At 28.7% G+C, this 19,535-nt stretch overlaps 1 protein-coding gene across 7 annotated transcripts in view; it reads left to right on the forward strand.

The window, feature by feature from the left end:
- The window catches only part of Hmt4-20 (Histone methyltransferase 4-20), a 53,806-nt gene extending 46,623 nt beyond the window's left edge, over nucleotides 1-7,183 (forward strand). For all 7 annotated transcript variants that reach the window (XM_087160000.1, XM_087160003.1, XM_087160007.1 and 4 more), the window contains exon 10: nucleotides 2,804-7,183. In XM_087160000.1, coding sequence (XP_087016126.1) covers nucleotides 2,804-4,503 — 1,700 coding nt within the window. In that variant the 3' untranslated portion in view covers nucleotides 4,504-7,183. The remainder of the gene's footprint in view (nucleotides 1-2,803) is intronic.
- The last annotated feature ends 12,352 nt before the right edge of the window (nucleotides 7,184-19,535 follow it).

The following is a 19,535-nucleotide window of genomic DNA, read 5'->3' on the forward strand; positions in this document are numbered from 1 at the left end:
CATACTGACTTTTTACATTTTTTTTTGCATGTTTAAGGTATTTTAGTGGTACTTTGGTTGTTCGTGTCAATCAGTTAGGAAACATATTTATTCTGTTCTAGGAATAACAGCAGGGTGCATTAAATTAATTGTTAGGAATTCGTGTTTCAAAGGTATTCATCAAAACATTGAAGACTAATATTTTTTGTTTGCAATTTGGCAATAGTTATTTGGCATTATTAAAAAGTAACTGTGAAATTATCTGGATATTAATATTTCTATTGTAATAGATTTTGTAATTCAGATTAGTTTGTCAAAATCTGAATTTTATATTTTGACCCTTCTTGCTTCAAGGTTCAAATGTAATGGAGCTTGGATCATAATTGGGATTTAAAAAAGGTAATTTATTTTTTATTTGGGTGATAAATAAGTTTTCAAGTAATATAGCTATAAGTTCTGTCAAAAATTATAATATGATAACTAATTACTTTTCAACAAATTTAAAAACACTTCAGAATAATAATAATTTTGCTTTTCCTATAACACTATTGCAGAGGCTGATAAAGTTATAGCATATAAAATATGGACAATAATAAGCCTTAGCTTTTGTATCTATTTATTTTAAGGTTATATTACTTAATAACATTTTTCTCATTATATGCAGCTGGAAATTTTTATTTTAGCCCTTATAAATATGTTCAAAATTACAAAAGTGGATTATTATAATTTTATTAGTATAACTAAAAAGGACTTTTAAAGTGGGATGTCCCTTTTTATTTAAAGATACAGAGTCCCTTTAGAAACTCTTCACAGAATTCTGACCTTTATCAAAAATTACCAGATTAAAATGTATTGTAAAAATAAAAGTTTATTTTATTTTTATAATTTTTTTTTCAATTTGGACATTAATTGAGTTCTGAATTATTTGATTACAGTGAGGAAAGATCTCCTAAAAATTTCAAATCTTTTTGAAATGCATTAGACCACATGAATAAGAGTTCATCTAAGTCTCTACAAAATTTATGGGCTGCTTAAAATATTCCATTCCTTCTGCCAAAAAATCTGAGTTACTGACTTTTTCAGATTTTTATCACTCTAATTTATGCAAAATATGTTGCAGTGTTAGAGAAATGATAGCATGTGGAAACAGCTTTCTTTTCTTTCAAATGTAAACAGCTTAAATGAGCCAGCTCAGGCTCAAATAGGCAAACTTAAGAAATGAACTAGTGTAGTAATCAACTTGCATATTTCAAACTAACATGTTTTCTAAACCATCAATGTTTATAGAACATATTTTATTTGTCTCAGCAGCTGGTTGCCATTTATTTTTTATTCGTTAGGTTTTATGTAAAATTTAGCCAGAGTTCTTGAGCAACAGATCACATTGTTAAAACTGCTGCTGTGTTAGTGCAGATTTATTGGCATTTTAATTGGTTTAAATCAAATTTTGTTCAACTAGCTATAGTTTTCTGGGAAAACACATTCTTAGATGTTATCATATTTTTGTATTTATATTGTTATCCATTTTTGTTTTGTGGTTCAATTTGTTACTTGTGATTTTTTTCTTTCTTCCTCTGGATCAGGGATTAATTTTAAATTTCTCTTAGGTTTTCCACGACACAAATATGTGTAAATGTAGTAATTTTATGTCTACATCTACATTAGTAAATTAAAACAGGGTTCTATGGTTTTCATAAATAAATAAATGTTTCGCTCAATGAAATTTTGGTAAACCACTAATATAACTAATTACTTTAAAACTGATTTTAAAAATAAACTATAACAAACAGATAAATTTTATAAAAGATATGATGAAAAACTGTCAGTGAATTAATGTAAAAACATTCACAAAAGAATGTGTCTAATATTGTGTAAGCGTTTTCTGTGGTATATTTTATAATGATTCATTGTAAATGATTCATTTACATTCTCAGAAAGAACAAGCATAATATTTCTTAGAACTTTAGCTCTCATTAATGCTTTTAAAAATGTTATCCACTTTTTAACAATCTTGTACTGATTGATACAAGCAGCTTAGAATTTTTAAAAATGTGATTCAACTTGAGAAAAGGAGCATAGCATATCTGTTATTGCCTTCAGCGTTTTTAACCTATGTAAGTAAGGTAAAAACGCCTTTCGGAATGAGACAATTTGATGATTTGATTTACCAGCTAAATCATGTAATGTTATGCCTATTTTCCTGAAACTATAAATCAGTTCCCTTGTCATTCAACGAGAGAGAAAAATATGTAGCAAGAAAATTTCCGTACACTTTTACCCAAGAATATTTAGAAACATCTAAACCAGTTCAATGAACCTGGTTTAGATATTTTGTGTCAGGAACATGCACAATTATGTAAGTTTCATGTCATGAGTTTTGCATAATGAATAGGTCTTTTAAAAGAAATTTTTATTTGCATATTATCATATATATGCACCATTTGCTTTTATTTACTCTCCTATAATCATGTAAAATTACACCCATATTGTTTCTTATAAAAACAAACCTATACATTTTGAAAACAGCATAGATTTTTTTTTTTTGCAGTATCTATATACATATTACTCTTACACTTATTTTGCAATGTAGGTATCTAATACAAAATCATAATAATATACCATATGTATGCCTAAACATTTGTATATAAATTCGTTATAAAAAGTTAGCAATCCCTAATATCGGTCAATTGTCCATTTAGCATTTAAAACTGTTGTACAAGTACTATACTTTAGGCTATTAAGATATGATTCCAGTAATAAGTGTATGTGGTGTTTTAAATATATTTGGTAACTCTTTAAAACATAATGTTTCTTCTTTTTGTAGAAACAAAAGCACCTGGCAATCCATGTCGAAACATTTTACCAATGCTAGAAAGTCAAAAGAAAAAAGTGAAAAATCGTAACAGAGCTAATAAAGTTAAAGAGAACACAAGAGTTAAAAGGGAAAATCAAACTACTAAAAAAGAGCCCGAGAAAGCCAGTGAATGTGATAGCGAAATGGAAAAAATAGAAAGTTATACTGATGTTCAGGATAAAAGTTCTAAACCATGCCTTGATAATGTTTCGGAAGACGTATCGCACAAGAACACTGATAGCAATATCCACTTTTCTCCAGATAGCGTTGTGACAACATCAGAAGAATGCACTCTGCTTATTCCCAAGGAAAATGAAATACAAAGTTCTAAAGAAGTGGGATTTTCTAACCCTGAAATTATACATATGGATGTAGAAATTAATAGCAGTGATGAAATAAATATTGCAAGTATTACGCATGAAGAATGTGATAATAGTATTGATTCAAATACCACAAGTTTAGTTGTAGACACCCTCAATAATTCAAATGTGAAAATTCCTTTAACAGAAATAAAAACTTTTCCTAATTTTGACTTCAGGGAAGTCATAAGTAAAAATATGGGAGACATTAGCTCTACTGAACACATTCATACCGATTACCCCGATGATGTTAGTTCTCATACTGAAAATGGCATCACTGTTGGGCACCTTAAATTTTCTAACCCAAATAGTCCTGTTTATGTAGATGACACACAATGTAAAGATATTCAAAATATTGACTCGAGTAACAGTTCAGAAAATAGTGAAACGACAAACAATCACTCTGAAGCTGTGCTTCCTATTAGCACTAAATATCAAAGTGATTCTGGTATTGGATCTGAAAGTAACGACTTTCAAACTGTGTTTGCTTCTCTGCAGGATACAGCAATTACCTCCCACCCTGTTGAGGAGGATACGTGCAACAAGAATCAGTTTCCTAAACTAGATGCCAGTGAGATTGGCCATTCAATTCCTGATGATGAGCAATGTGATTCTTTGCCAATTCTTCAATTGATGGAAGTGTCAAGCCTCAGCCCCGCTCAGAACTTGATGCTGCCCACACTTGATACAATAATAGACTCCAATCCGGTAACTGAATCAGAATATCTGTTAGAGCAAGAAGAACGAGATTCTTTACCAGAAACTCCCTGGTTTAGAGAAATAAATAAAATAGGTTTCTTACCAGAAAATGAATGTAATTCAGAGACTTCGTATCCGTCCACCTTAAAATTCAAGTGGACCAATAATAAAGCACCAGATGTGAGAAAAGTAAGGACATTAGCTGAAAGGAAAATTTTACCGCCATCTCCAGAACGCTCTAAACTTATTCTAAGAATTAAAAAGACAAATTCAGGTATTATTTACTCTTCAACCAGTCCCCGTAAACCGGAGCGCAAGTTCTTTCGAGAAAAGCAGCGTCCCAATGGTTACCTCGATCACTACATATACAATAATAGATATAAGAAAAAGAAAGGTAAGCACAAAGAACATTATAACATACTGAAGCGTAATAACACTTTCCAAAAAATGGACTTTTCTTCATATAGGGATAAAAATAATTACACAGAAACTTTTTCAGAATTCGTGAAAAGGGTGGGTGATGTTAAATATAAAAGAATCAAATTAAAATATGGGTTATATAATTCTTTAACCATTGACATTCCACCTTCTAAACTCAGAAAAGTGTCTTAATTTTAAAAAAATAGTGAAATCATTATTGCAATTTTTATAGCAATATTGTTTTATATAATTAAAAACTTTTTTAATTTTTGGTTATAACACTGCCATAAATTATTTCTTAAACTGACATTGTGTTAATTTACTCTTATTGCATCTTAAGAACCATGCATTTTTTATTTATTGCTTATTGTTCAAATTATTATAAGTTGTTAGAAAAAAAAATCTATGCATAATATTTTGAATCCTAAAAATATGTTTGCAAAACAAGTGAAACAATCTTCGGTTTCAAGCACTTCTCTCAATGACAGCTTAAATTTTAATTTATACTTTCATTGTTTTCTGTTGATAGACACTAAGAAAGTTGATTATTTAATTTAATTTCTATGTTATCTTTATGTTGTAATACATTTCTTCAAATTTTAAAAAGCTTCTAAGGTCAATTTTTATTTAATTTTGGCAGTATTATCATTTTTTAAATTTTGAAGAGGGTATCTAAGTTAATATTTTATAATTAATAAGTGAATTTAAAAAAAAAAAAAAAAATTTGCAAATTGCAGAATTGCTCCATAGCTGGTCTGTTGCTACTTTTTTTCCTCAAGAAATTGTAATCAATATATTTAAAATTTATAAATTTTTTAATGTAATTATATGCTTTGACTCCTAATGATTGATATTCTGCATTGTAAATTTCTTTTGCCAATGTTATAAAGTGCAATTTTTTTTTACTAACACAGTGTCAGTGCTTAAGAACTTCTCTCTGATTGTACATAAACAGAAAGAAACGGCTCATCTGTGATGTTTAATTGTATTTGATATTAAAGTATGTTTTGTATATTTGTCTATTTATATTAATTTTATTATCGTCTCAGTTGTTCATATCACATTTCAAGTGTTAATATCTATCAACGTTGACTCTACTTACGTTACATTCTCCTGTATTGTTTACATTAAAGTCTACTATCTTAAAATTGGACTTGCTTTTAACTATACATTTTTTTCATTGTACATAGAAATAAAACATTACTTTCTATTTTAAATATTTATCTGTTTTTATAATAAGTACTATAATGTGCTTTTTTCCTAAACAGTGGTGTGTTCTATGATACTGACAGTGAGCTTTTGTATAAGGCATGGAAGGATACATTATTTTTCACTTTATCTCTTCATTAATCAATTTTGACTGTAAATACATTTACATAAAAATAAAAAAAAACTTTCAATATTTGAAAGACATCGTATAGAATTCATAAAGGCAATCTTGTACATAACTTAAATTATTGTTGCTTTCGCTGTGCAGTACCATTAATGATTATTGCACTGAAACATTTTTGATTTTTAGTCATTCTGTTTTTTTTCTTCCCCCTAATACTTTGAAATGTAAATTTTGACGTATTTATTTTATACTGTGCTTTTATGTAATTTTGTTAAAAGTTTCGAAAGGTTCATTTTTTTTGTAGCTCGGTTATCATTCCTTTCATAGAAAAGTGGTCTTTATATTTATTTTATTAGTTTCAGTAGCTCTTTTTTTCTGGTGTCTTTTGACCTCCCACTATCAAACTTGTACAGTTACATTAGGCTGGGTTTACTAGCGTTTTTTTATGGAAGTGCCTGCGCTCTAAATGTAGTAATTTTATTTTAACGGCTTTTAATTTTTTAAATTGAAAATTATTAAAATTCATTGTTAAATAAATAAGATATGGTTTCAAAGTGCATAGAATTATTGTTAGTTAAATGCAACCTTTTTTTATTAAAAATGCATAATTTCATCATGATTTTATATTTGGTAATATCAAATGAACATTTTAAGATATTAATTAGAAAATAACTATTTATTAAATAAACATTTTATTAAGTTTTTGACATTAAAGTCACTCTAGAAATGTTCATAAGTGGCACCATTTAAATACTATTCAAACAATTTTTCTAATGGGGCTGAAGTCCTATTGGGTAAAGGTTTAAATTTGAAAATCAATGAAAGGAATCATTAACATTATAAAATAAACATTTTTATTTTAAATTAAAAACTATTTTTAAAAAATTGAATGAAAAATTTGTTAGATCAAAATTTGGGTAAAAATAATTTTAGTTACGAAATTTTCATTAGCATGCTATCAAAATGAGTGATTTTTTTTGTTTACATCTATATTTTTTTTATTCATGATTGGTGTGAAAATTGTTTTCAAAAGCAGAAAGAAAAATCAAAATGTTTTTTTATTTAATCAAAATGTATGTTTTTAAAATCATAATCATTAGTTTTTAGACTTACTTTTTTTATTAGAACTTTTAATTCACTGCTACAATCCTAGTATGTTTCACTTATAAGATTGTAATTCTATCAATATTTATGATGATTAAATATCTAACTATAAATATTCATATCTTGCAGTAATTCAATCTAGATCATTTTTACTAAAAATCTATTGCTGCTTTTAGTTAAAATATTTTTTTTTAATTGAAAAAAAAATCTTACAATTTTATTTATAATTTGCTTTTTATGATTTTGATTCCACTGAAAGTTGAAATGATCTGCTTTTATATGCAATTAAAAATTCTTAATTTGTTTTAAATAAAATAAAAAAATTAATTTTAAACTTTTGATCAAATCAATTATGATGTGAAATTTGAACAAACTTATAATTGAATTTTATTTCTTGCTTACTTTATGTATAAATAAAGTATTACTTATTTGGTATTCTTGTTTTTATTTAAGCAAACACAATATTATTACACTTTTCAGAAATATAAATTTGTGAGTTTTTAATCATGTTAATAATTTATCTCTCACTCTATATATACAGTTTAAACCTGATATAATGAACGCAAGATTTAGTGAACACTCAATTGTAGTTAACAGCTGAGAAATTGGTAGTTCGTTTATAATGGACTTAAAATTTCTCTTTGCTGTTATTTAAATGAATTATACAAAATTTTTAGTTTATGTATTAAGTTCAGTATATAATTCTGAATTTTTAAATAAAAATGGAGTAATACACATTGTAAAGGAGTATTTAAAATGAGTCATTTTGCTGAAATGACTAAGTTTTAAATACTTCTAAATATTAAAAAATTGTCTCAAATTTATAAAATACAATGCCAGAGTTTAGATAGAATAAAAAAACTATTAAATAACCTTTTTGTGCTTTACATCCTTTTAAAAAGAAAAAAAATATTTTTTTTTAAAAAAAGTAAAAAGCGGTAGCGAAAACATTTTATTATTAGCATTTATTTTGAAGACAAACATTTTTGTCTACCATTATATAATAAAAATATTTATATCCAGATCGGAAGCCAAATAAAAATAGAACAATACCTTTTTAAAGCTAGAGTGGCAGGAGACTTAAGGAAATATCCATTTGGTTTATATTCTCTACCACTTTTTACGTCATTTCAATATTTGTTGTCTGGCATTAATGAAATAAACAGAGAAATCCTAATGAATAGTAGATAAATAGCTCTAGCAAAAATTGAGCTCTGCATTGTATCTTATTGGCGATCGAAATGGGCTGCAGGTGGCGTAGAGCAAAACTCTGTTCCTATGGCAACACTTCACATGCTTTCCCCATTAGCGTGTGGAAAGTCATAGAGGAAGGAAGTACGTTAGTTTCTCTCTGGATTTTCATATAGATTAAAATCTTTTAACTTGAGGAACTATATGGAACTGAAAACTACATTAAACATAGTTCTAAATAAAGGTATCATGGAAATTTTAAGAAATATTTTTATTATATAAAAAGGAAAAATATTAAGAAAAGAGAAAATATCGTAGTACATTCCTATACAACTGGAAAAAGGAGGAGAGGGAAGGGAGAAGGGCTAAAGGCATGAAACCGGTCTCTCCCCAGATGGCGTATTCGAGTGTTGCGATCGCGAATTACATATCTTGTACATTATTTTATACATGTAATTAAAATAAATGATTTAATTTCTTTATAATTTGCAGAAATAAGGTTGTTTGCGCAACTGTTTTAATAACATCTTTTTACTAAATTAATACGTCTATCATGTCTAAAAAATTCAATATGTAAATTTTTTTTTCACATCACAAGAACAAGACAATTGCCACATAATTGAACAACACAGCCTAAAATCAATTTTTTTCTTTTCAACACTCTATTAGAGGGAGTGATTGAGGTCAACCCCTTGAATGGACTTGGTGCAATAACTACAGGAAAAAATAAAGTAAATTGTATTTCGTTTATTAAATAAAAATAGCTATAATTTCCTTTAATAGTGTAATAATTTGGAAACCTAATAAAAAAATTAACCAAAAAACCAGTTCTTTTTATATTTAGAACAGTTTGGTTATCTTAAAATAGTTTTATAAGAAAGCAGTCAACCCCATACACTTTTGATGCTAAATGAAGCTTATCCTTAACTGAGCAAATTTGCAGGATTCCTTTCACTGGTTCAAATTGTTCCCCATTAGCAATTTAGTCAGTATTGAGATCAGTACCAGCTACTGATGTCAATATTTGCACAAATTAAATATGTAGTTATCTGTTAAAAATTTAACATTTTAGATTTAAAATGAAAATTTCAGTTAATTTCTCAGCTATTACAACATCAGCTATTAATATTTCAATTTAGATCATGTTCTAATTCTTAAGACAAAATTTTTTAGCTACAACAATCTAATTTTTTTTTAAAAATAACAGGGTTCCCACGGTCCTTGAGAGTCCTTGAAAGTCCTTGAATTTTTTTATGCTAAATTTAGGTCCTTGAAAGTGCTTGAAAAACGTCTTAGGTCCTTGAAAAACTTGATAGGTCCTTGAATTTGTCCAATACTGCCGGCGGCCCTTTTTTTAAAACACCCACGGATCTTTCTCGTTCTTTCTGTTTTGTTCCCGAGCTCTCTCACGTGGTTCCAAGCGCGCGGAGCACAGTAGACAATCAATGCGTTTGGGGCGAGACTCCACTTCATCTTCTGTCGCATATGCTTAGATCTTCTTTTTTCTTATCGAAACTGGAATACTCTTGAATTTCGTAACAATATGTACCTTGTAGTTTTCAATAAATTTGCAGTTTTACCATCCGCACTTGTCCTTACGTTTGCGTCATTTCAAAACTTTATTGTAAAGCATATTCGCAAAGGCACGGCTTCGTATTTGTGTTATGTAGTTTAGACTAGTTATGCCTGGGAAGTGCTATTTTAATCCCCAATGGATGGATAATCAAGCTTATAAAGAATGGATTTTATCGATGCCCGAAACGAACTTCAGAGCCAAGTGCCGATTATGCATGAAGGAGATCGATATCGCAAAAATGGAAGAATCTGCTCTGAAATCACACATGAAAGAAAGGTAAAACAAAAAAAAAGTCTCATGCCCTGAGTTCTCTTTTTTTGCCAAAGACATCAACATCTAATTCATCTGGTGTAAATACTCCTTCAACATCGTGTGCCCCATGTGAAACAAACTTTAGTGGCCGAGGTAACATTGTCTTCTTATCTGGTCAAAAGGAATGTGCTTCATGCTGAAATTCTCTGGAGTCTGAAGTGCATCACTAATAATTATTCATGTAACTCCTGTGGAGGGATTAGTAAATTGTTCTCCATAATGTTTGCTGATAGCTGTATAGCGAGACAATTTTTTTGTAGTGCCACAAAGTGAGCCTATTTGGGCTCCTTTGGATTGGCACTATACTTCAAAGGGATTCTTATAAATGAGCTGAAGAATGTTGATTGCTACACTGTACTCTTTGATGAGACGTTAAATCAGTCTCTACAATCTAAGCAGATGGACATTATGGTAAGGAATTGATAATAAATTTTGCACTAAGTATCTTACCTCCCAATTTATGGATCATGGAACTGCAGAAAATATTTTGTCCTCTTTTTACAAATGCATGGATGGTGGTTAAAAGCTCTCTAAAATACTTCAATTACCCTATGTCAATTGGAAATTCTATTAGAAGCTTCAGTGTGAATTAAAAGAGAAATATTCCCACCAGGTCATATTCATTGGCAGTTGTGGATTACACATAACGAATAATGCTTTTAAACATGGTGAAAATGGGATATGTTCCTTCTAATTTTTATTTTCAGAAAGAATTGTTGCTGCATAACATTTAGAGAAGGTTGTGTAAATTATGGATGAATAATTTCAGAAACGATGTTTAATAGAGGAGAGGAGGGGGTTATGGAATAGTCATGGAATATGGAATACCTAAGATTTAGCTCTGTCTTTCATGCAGCCTTCACATGGAAATACACAGGATTAAAGAATTTCACCATTAACACCTCATTACCATTAGTTATAGATTGTGCTGAAAATGATTTTGTGAATTAATATGTAAAACCAGTAGGGTTGTTTTTAAAAAAATATAAATTTTAGTCCATAATACATATACTCTCTTCTCTCTATATAGGCAAAGCATTTAGGTATTATACTTGAAATTAATTATTGCCACAGCAAGCATTGTTGCTTCTAGTAAAATAGAAGAGAATAATTTTTAAAATTGGTCTTAGATTAAGGTCCTTGAAAATTTTGTTGAGGTCCTTGAAAAGTCCTGGAAAGTCCTTGAATTTCAATCTCATCATAGAGTGGGAACCCTGAATAAGTAATATGAACATAATTTTAGTTAAACCAGTCACATTTTAGGGCAGTATATAAACTAACTTATATTACAGAATCACAATTAACACCTAAGTTATTAATCAATCTTTGTAACTTACCAAAACTAAGCAAATAACTAGCACTTATGTAAATCTTGAAAAGAAATAAACTAGCTGAGCAAAGGCAGTAGTACACCCAGTATTTGGTTCTTCCTCCCACAGTTACCATTTTGCAGCTACTCATTCATCAATTTTGTAATGTGTAGTAAAATAAATATGAGTCTGTCTATTTTATTTTAAAATCGTCGTTGTACAGCCGTCCCTATTTTAGATTTACTATTACTAATGTTCAACTCCGTAGCCTTGTAATTTTAAACAATCCAGAAGACAAGGAAACACCTAGATCAATACCCCCAGAGGTATGATTTATTATGTGAACATGGAGGACTTTGTGACTCGACAGATTTAATGTGCACCAGTTACTGCACATGGAGTCTTCAGTCGCCGGGGAACGAACCCACGACCTCTTGGACATGGGCCTGGTTCCCTACCTATTTAATTTTAAAAGAAGACTACAAAAACTGTATAAAGGCCGAGATAGCCTGGTTGGTAGGGCACTGGGCTCATGTTCAAGAGTTCCTGGGTTCGATCCCCACTGGTCGAAGACTCACCGTGCAGTAAGTGGTGACTGATGCACGTTAAGTCTGTCGAGTCGCAAAGTCCTCCATGTTCCCATAACAAATCAATATCTATTGGTGTACTGATCCAGGAGTTTCCTTGTCTTCTAGATTGGTTTAAAATTACAAGGCTACGGAGTTGAACATAAGTAGTCGTAAACCCAAAATTGGGTCGACTGTTCAACGACGGATATATAAAAAGAAAAGAACACTGTACAAAATATTACACTTATCATATTACAGTCAAGCCCGTCCTCAACGGGGGGTGAGAGGGGTGTCCCCCCCCCCCAGCGATATCCGCAAATTCAGGTTGAGTCTTCTTCTTCTTTTTTTTTTTTTGCAAGCCAAAATCCCGACTTTGCCGAAATTCTTTCACTGTCGGATTTTTCATTGGTGATGAGATTTAAACGGATTTAAATGTTATCTGAGTTCTGTCCATTTCGGGATCCCAGACCCGACTCGGCAAATCTTGTTGTGAAATGTGTTTTTAAATTTAGTTTGTTTATTTTTCTCCTCCAAGAGTAACCATTTATGATAATTCAAAGCAAGATGACCAATAATACAAGCCTAAATCCCGACTTTGCCGAAATTCTTTTATTATCGGATATCATTGGTGATGAGATTTAAACGGATTTCAATGTTATCTGAATTTCGTCCATTTCGGGATCCCAGAACCGACTCGGCAAATCTTGTTGTGAAATGTGTTTTTAAATTTAGTTTGTTTTTTCTCCTCCAAGAGTAACCATTTATGATAATTCAAAGCAAGATGACCAATAATACAAGCCTAAATCCCGACTTTGCCGAAATTCTTTTATTATCGGATATCATTGGTGATGAGATTAAAACGGATTTCAATGTTATCTGAATTTCGTCCATTTCGGGATCCCAGACCCAACTCGGCAAATCTTGTTGTGAAATGTGTTTTTAAATGTAGTTTTTTTTTTTTTTTTTCTCCTCCAAGCTCTTGGAATGGTTACTCGAGTAACCATTTATGATAATTCAAAGCACGATGACCGATATTACAAGCCAAAATCTCGAAAACCATTTCTCTTGTATTATTATTTCAACGACACATTCTTGAATTTTAAAAAAAATTAGTGACCTTAATTTTTAGTTATCTAATAATGTATCATAAAATTCAGATATTAATTATCTGAATTATATTAACTCTTTATTAGAGGTTCAAGTAATTTTTTTAAAGGAAGTGATGAACTTATAAGTCTTTTTTAAAGAATTAATAAATTTTAAATAAAATAATCGTGCCGTTAACCCATTTTTTTTCTTTTACTTTCGAAATATCGGGGAAAAATTACAAATAAGAGTACCTTTATTATTCAAAATATCTTATTTAAATTGTTTAAATAACACAAATTATTAAATAATTTATATTTTCAATTAGTAAAAGCTATTTTTCTACTATGAAGAATTTTACTAATTCCAAAGGACTTTAAACATTTAAAAAAAAAAAAAAACATTTAATTTGTTAACTTCCCTTCAGTTCATAACTTTTAAAATTCTGTGATGATTGGATTATTATTTGAGTTAAAAAAATTTTAACCTAAAATAAATTGTTCATATCTTTAGAACAATTAATCATCGCAACAAAATTTGATATTCTCTATAGAAAATAGTAAACATATATGTGATCCTCAATTCACCTTTATAAAAGTTTCTGTTTTGAAAATAAAATATTATATTTTTTTTCAAGAATCCTAAGAATTCTGAAACATTAAATTGAGTTACACTCAATCGAATCGACACTTCAATCATTTCACACAATTTGTGGATGGTTGCCGAGTTCAAAGTATTAAATGTTGTAATTTTGGATTCATTAATTATTTCAATAAAAATACGGTGAAAATAGAGGAATTCTTTGATTCTGAGTATTCACGGAAAAGTGGCAATTCTGTTTGATCAAGATTCAAGCCGTTACCGGCATTATGAAAAGGCGCAAAAAAAAAAAAAAAAAAAAGGATGGTCCTGCGGCGACTCCGATCTTGTGAAACAGCAGACAAAACCCCTGACATTTCTGTCAACTTGAAAAATCGAGGGTGTTTTAAAAGTGTTTAGCTAGAAATGCCCTATAAGCCAGGGATGGCGAACCAATGGCACGAGACACAATATTTTGGGCACGCCACCGATCACAATTGTTATTACACAAATATTATTACACTATGAAGCATATGTAACAATTAAATTAAAATTCACAAAAACAAACAAAATAATGAACATTTATTAATAAAAAAATTCACAATTAATGCTAAAAAAACAGTTAATAGCCATAAAAAACAAGCTAACGATAAATAACTAGCAAAAAAGAATAACAGTCCTGCTTGAACTAACATCTTACAACCTATTATAAGTTATATGTCATCTAATCTGCAACAACAAAAGTCACACTGATGTTACTTTAAGTTGTTTTAAGATATTGCAAAATATTTTTTTTTTTTAATGTAAATTAAGAGTATTTAGTATTATTATTTTCTCAATAATCACGAAGTCAGAATTATTTGACGGCACGTCTATGACCTCATTAAACAATTTTTTAGAATAATTGGCACGTTGGTGTATGAAGGGTTCGCCACCCCTGCAAGCTATATTATCTCATGTTTTCTCTTACTCTTTCTAAGAATAAAGACAATATCTTTGTCCATGTCGTTAAAGAAGGGGCTCAATGCACATGCAGCTGTGGTACCAATTACTTCACTGACCTGTCTAGTACGGGTACGTAGTTACTCAAAGCGTATTTTATAAATCCATATTATTATTGAATAAAATAGAAAATCCGCCCACAAGCCAACGATCATCCAATCTACCGCAGCTTAAGTTTTGAATGTGAGTATGTATAATTTTTTTTATGAATATATATTTATTATTAGCAGTCTTATTGTTTAAGTACTAAGTTTAATTAAATTGCATTAAATGTGTTGTTATTTTCCAATTAAATTATTTCCTCAATTATTGCTTAAAAATTTAGGCATAAGACTTTCTCAAAAAAGATTTTTTTTTTCAAATATATATATGGGTAAAAATTGATTTTTATGAAGCAAATAAAATTATTTTTTTAATCTCTTTTGCACAGTAAAATGATTAAAAAAGAGCAATTAAAAGTTATTTTATTTATATTCATTAGTAGGAGGCTAGGAGCTAGGGATAGAGTAAGATAAATCACATTTGAATTCCGAAAATAGGAATTCTTTTTCCGTTTTTTACTTTTTACTAAGCTTTTTATTTTATGTTTGAAATAGTATTTTTTTTTTCAGTTAAAATTATTTTTTATAGATCTTATTTAATTGAAATTTCAAATATCAAATTCTATATTTGTTCGTAAGCTTTGTTTTTATAAGTCCAAACTGCAATCCTTTATGAACAAAAATGTACGAATGCTTGTTTTATTAAAAACGTAAGGTGTTGAAAAATAGAAAAGTTTCAGTTTTTTTTTTTTGATAAATAATTCTTTTTAGCTATTTTGTATTTCTTATGTATGTAATGTTTGATTATCTTTTTCACTAAAGTTAACAGTTTTTCATTTGTTTAAGTTAAGTAAAAAGAAACTTAAAAATTTTGTAAAAATTCAATTCACAGTTTTGTATTAAAAATGCAGAAAATTCATTTTAGCATAAATGCTTTCATAAGTTTTTATTGTCAAATCTATTAGCGTTAACTGCACCAATGACATTTGCGACAGATGAAAGAATTTTCAGCAAGATGAAATTGATTAAAAACTAGCTTCGAACAACATTGACCACTGAGTACCTAAATTCACTGCTTTTACTCAAAGCAGAAAAATATATTGTTGAAAATATCTTTTTGATAAGTTGGCAGAATATTTTTCACTTTTAAAACAACGTCGAAGTAAATTTATGTAGCTAATATAATAAACGTAATTTTACTAATATCTTAATTTTTTTATCATTTTTATGTGAATTTCTTCATTTATAATTTAAATGGCAAATATTTTTAATGTTTTTCTACATTATTTTTCTTATTTTTTTAAAAATGAAAGGACAATTTACTTTTTAATGAATTTTTATTTTGAATCAATATCTTAAAGAAGATTGTATTTGCTGATTATGACTTACTTTCTTATCTTCAAACTGTTGCTCTAATTAGCTTATGGTAACAACGTTTAGATGAAACGAAAGATAAATTTTAATTACTGAGTGATTTTTCAAAAAATATTTAAATATAGAGTGAAAAGTATTTCAAAGTTGCATTGAAAAACATTTAAATTTACAACTTAATTTTTTTAAATTATTTCCACAAATAATTATTGATTACTATTACTGAAAACTTATTTTGATTTAATAAGTTTCAGTTTATTTAAAAATAGTTTTTTTCTTTAATATTTTGTTACCATTTTAATAATTAAAATTAATAGAAATGTAAGAACTATATTTTCTTTGTATTATTTTGAATAATTACTAGTACTATTTAGTTATCAATAATATCACATTTTTCACCTATGGCGGTTGCATTTTTACGTGCTGTAAAAATTATTTCGATGAATAGCATTATGTTTATAACTAGGCGAAATGATTTCAAAATAAACTTTGGAAGCTCAAGTTTTGTGGCACATTTCAACTCTTTTATTTGTTTTACCTTTGATTATCAAGCTTTATCCATATACAAATTGTGTGTGTGTATATATATAGATAGATAGATATAGATAATATACGTATATGTATATGACAGTGGGCAAAATAAACTTCAACGCCCTTCCTCTCGAATCGACCGGTCTGATTACAGTACATCTCATTTAGAAGCCAATACACTGACTATGTATGTTAACTGAATTACAACCCACCACCAAAATTATGCACACGTGGTTAACAAAATTTATTACTATCTAGATTGTAGCTTATGCCTAAAATTGTTTTAAGATCTGTATTTACAAATTGATGGTTATTTGGAAAATTTTAATAATGTCAAAAAAAAAAAGAGAACCAAATAATAATAAGAAAAGCCATCAACATGCTAACAAAAGACTATTTAGGTGGAAAGAGCTATCTAGCTGAGAGTGCACTGTTATAGAATTACACCTATTTTCATAGCAGTGATTGACGTTGTTAGGCCACAGTGGCAAACAAACTCTTATTATACATTACATTAGTGGGTGCATCTCGACAGAAATTTTAAAAAAATAATATTTTTAGAAGTAAAGAACTTTTTGGCACGCTCAATTTGCATTCATAAAAGTCTAGTAATTCACTAAACATAAATATCTTAACTAAAAGTATATTCCCAACTAAATATTGCTATTTGCACTGTTATAAATTTGTTTTAATTTAAACTTTATAAAATTTATTTTTATTAGATATATTTAATTTCAATCTATAATATTTATTTATGCATTATTTACTTCAATACTTCGAGCATAGCAGTTTTCTTTTGTGAGAATTTATTTTAGTGAACTTTTGTATTATGTGATGAGATAAAAAATAATGTTTTCATATTTGAAAACAAAACTAAGTTGACTGATACTGCTTAGAACACTAAAGTATACATATCATGCTCCGTTTTGAACGCACTTCGTAATGGTTATGCCCATAAAATTGTAAAATTTGATTTTTTTAAAATTGTTACATGTATAATTTTACGGACAAAAAAAGGGCTAGTTTAATAAGGGGACTTGATGTTAATATATATTGTAAATAAATACAAAGAGACTTTTAAAATTTCTCCTTGCGATTCCTTTTTCTTTTCAAAGATGCTTTTAAAGTGAACATCTGTGTCCGGCAAAATGCTAATTTCTCCATTTGAGAAAAAGAGTAAGTCCATTGGCTTAAAATATAAGATTCAAACAATATATAGCTTAAATTTTTAATCATTTTTCAATTTACAAACTTTAAATTTGCGCCCGAGAAACTAATATTAACTTACTTACATTTAAAAAAAGAATTGCCACACATGGCTGCTGTTTGTCTGCCTATGTTTTCGTTTCTCTGCAAAGCTGAACGCACACTTTCTACCAAGATTTCTGTTTCGCCCTGCAAAAGCCTTTTGCATATTGATATATACCTGCAACGAATAACCTTTCACACAGAAGAGTTTTTTTATTTTATTTCTCAGGACTTATTTGACCGATTTTGCTTAAATTTTGTATTTTGACATTTAAAATTGCAAATGATGAAAATATTGTACACCTTACACTTCTTAAGTTTCTCGACTTCCCTTAAATAAAGTAATAATAAATGTTTACTAAAAGATTTATTTTGTATGAAATTATCTTTAGAAAAACGAATAGGAATTTATTGATCTGATTGGAATTGTATGCAAAACTTTTTCAATTCGCTTAAAAAAAAATTGGGATATAGTGAACTACGCAAAAACTAAAGTTAACATTAAAGGGTCCTAACTTTCAAGCGAAAAAACTATTCCTGAAAAAACTATTAAAACAATATTTCTAGATTGAAACTACTATATTTTGGGGGACAGAAATCCGAATCCGTCGAAAAAAGGTATGTTTAATCGGATAACGTTTTTATGACTAATTTCCTAACTTAAAATATCGTTTAGACTAATTAATTAGTATATTTGATGTCACCCTCTCGAACCATTAGGATTGAGTCCTAGAACATGAAGATTAAAATTTATTCCGGTTGGTACATTTATTTTTTTGCGCACTGTGCATTCATTTGAAGTATGTCAATATTGCTGACAATAGCAAAATAATTTTTCTTTTTTACATAGAAAGGTAATTTATCTGGTGGTTATCCATATATATATATGCCTTGATAATTTTAAGGATTATGATTGAAAGAGGAAAGTAAGGTGAAATGATGTTCACTTTCAATATTAATATGATATAAATAAATAAAAACATCTTTCATTTTGTCCTCTTTTGTTAATTTCATAGTAATTGCATAATAATAGCTCAATGATAATGATGATAATATCTCAATCTCCATAACGTCATCATATCTCCAAAACGTTTTGCTTTTTGATTGAATCGAAAAAATTTCCAAAAAATATATCATCAAAAAACATAGTTTTAAATAGTTATAAAATATTTAATACTTTTTATACATATATATATATTTATAATATGCGTTGGAAAAATTCTGAATGTAGTAGTTCCCGTGTAGTAAATGGCGACTGATGCACGTTAAGTCTGTCGAGTCGCAAAGTCCTCCATGTTCATATAACAAATCAATACCTCTGGAGGTATACCCCCAGGTGTCTGGGGGTATACTCCTGGATAAGTATACTTATCCAGGAGTTTCCTTGTCTTCTGGATTTTTTAAAAATTACAAGGCTACGGAGTTGAACATTAGGAGTGCTAAACCCGAAAATTGGGTTAGTTGTTCAACGACGGATAAAATAAAATAGCAAGATATAAAATTTTTTATATAATTTTATGGAAGGTTATTTTAATTTGTAAAATACAAAATTTGAATGAAATCGGTTTAATAATTCAAGATAAATAAAATTTTAAGCAAACTGACTTTTTTAAAATTTGATAACTCAGAAACTAATTGATCGATTGCTCTGAAAGTTTGTATTTTGAAATTAAAAGGGATGTAAAAATATGTAGAACATACAATACAATATATTTTACTATTATTTAATAAACTAATAATTATTTAAAATTATTTTTGCTTAAAAATTTGTGTATAAAATGTTTTTTGTAATTTTATGCAAACGTTTTTCAATATATTCAAAAAGTTCTCGAGATAATGGGCTATTATCGAAGAGTGAAGTTAAAATTAGGACCCAAACTTTCCAACTCTCTCTTTGCAATAACTTCCAGATTGCGTCTGTCTCCGCATTTTGAAAATTAAAATCCTAAAACTATAGACAAACTTGTATAG

The sequence above is a fragment of the Parasteatoda tepidariorum genome, chromosome 3 (genome assembly GCF_982258835.1).
Source record: "Parasteatoda tepidariorum strain Cologne lab strain chromosome 3, Ptep-v5.0, whole genome shotgun sequence".
In the NCBI taxonomy this organism is placed as follows: domain Eukaryota; kingdom Metazoa; phylum Arthropoda; class Arachnida; order Araneae; family Theridiidae; genus Parasteatoda; species Parasteatoda tepidariorum.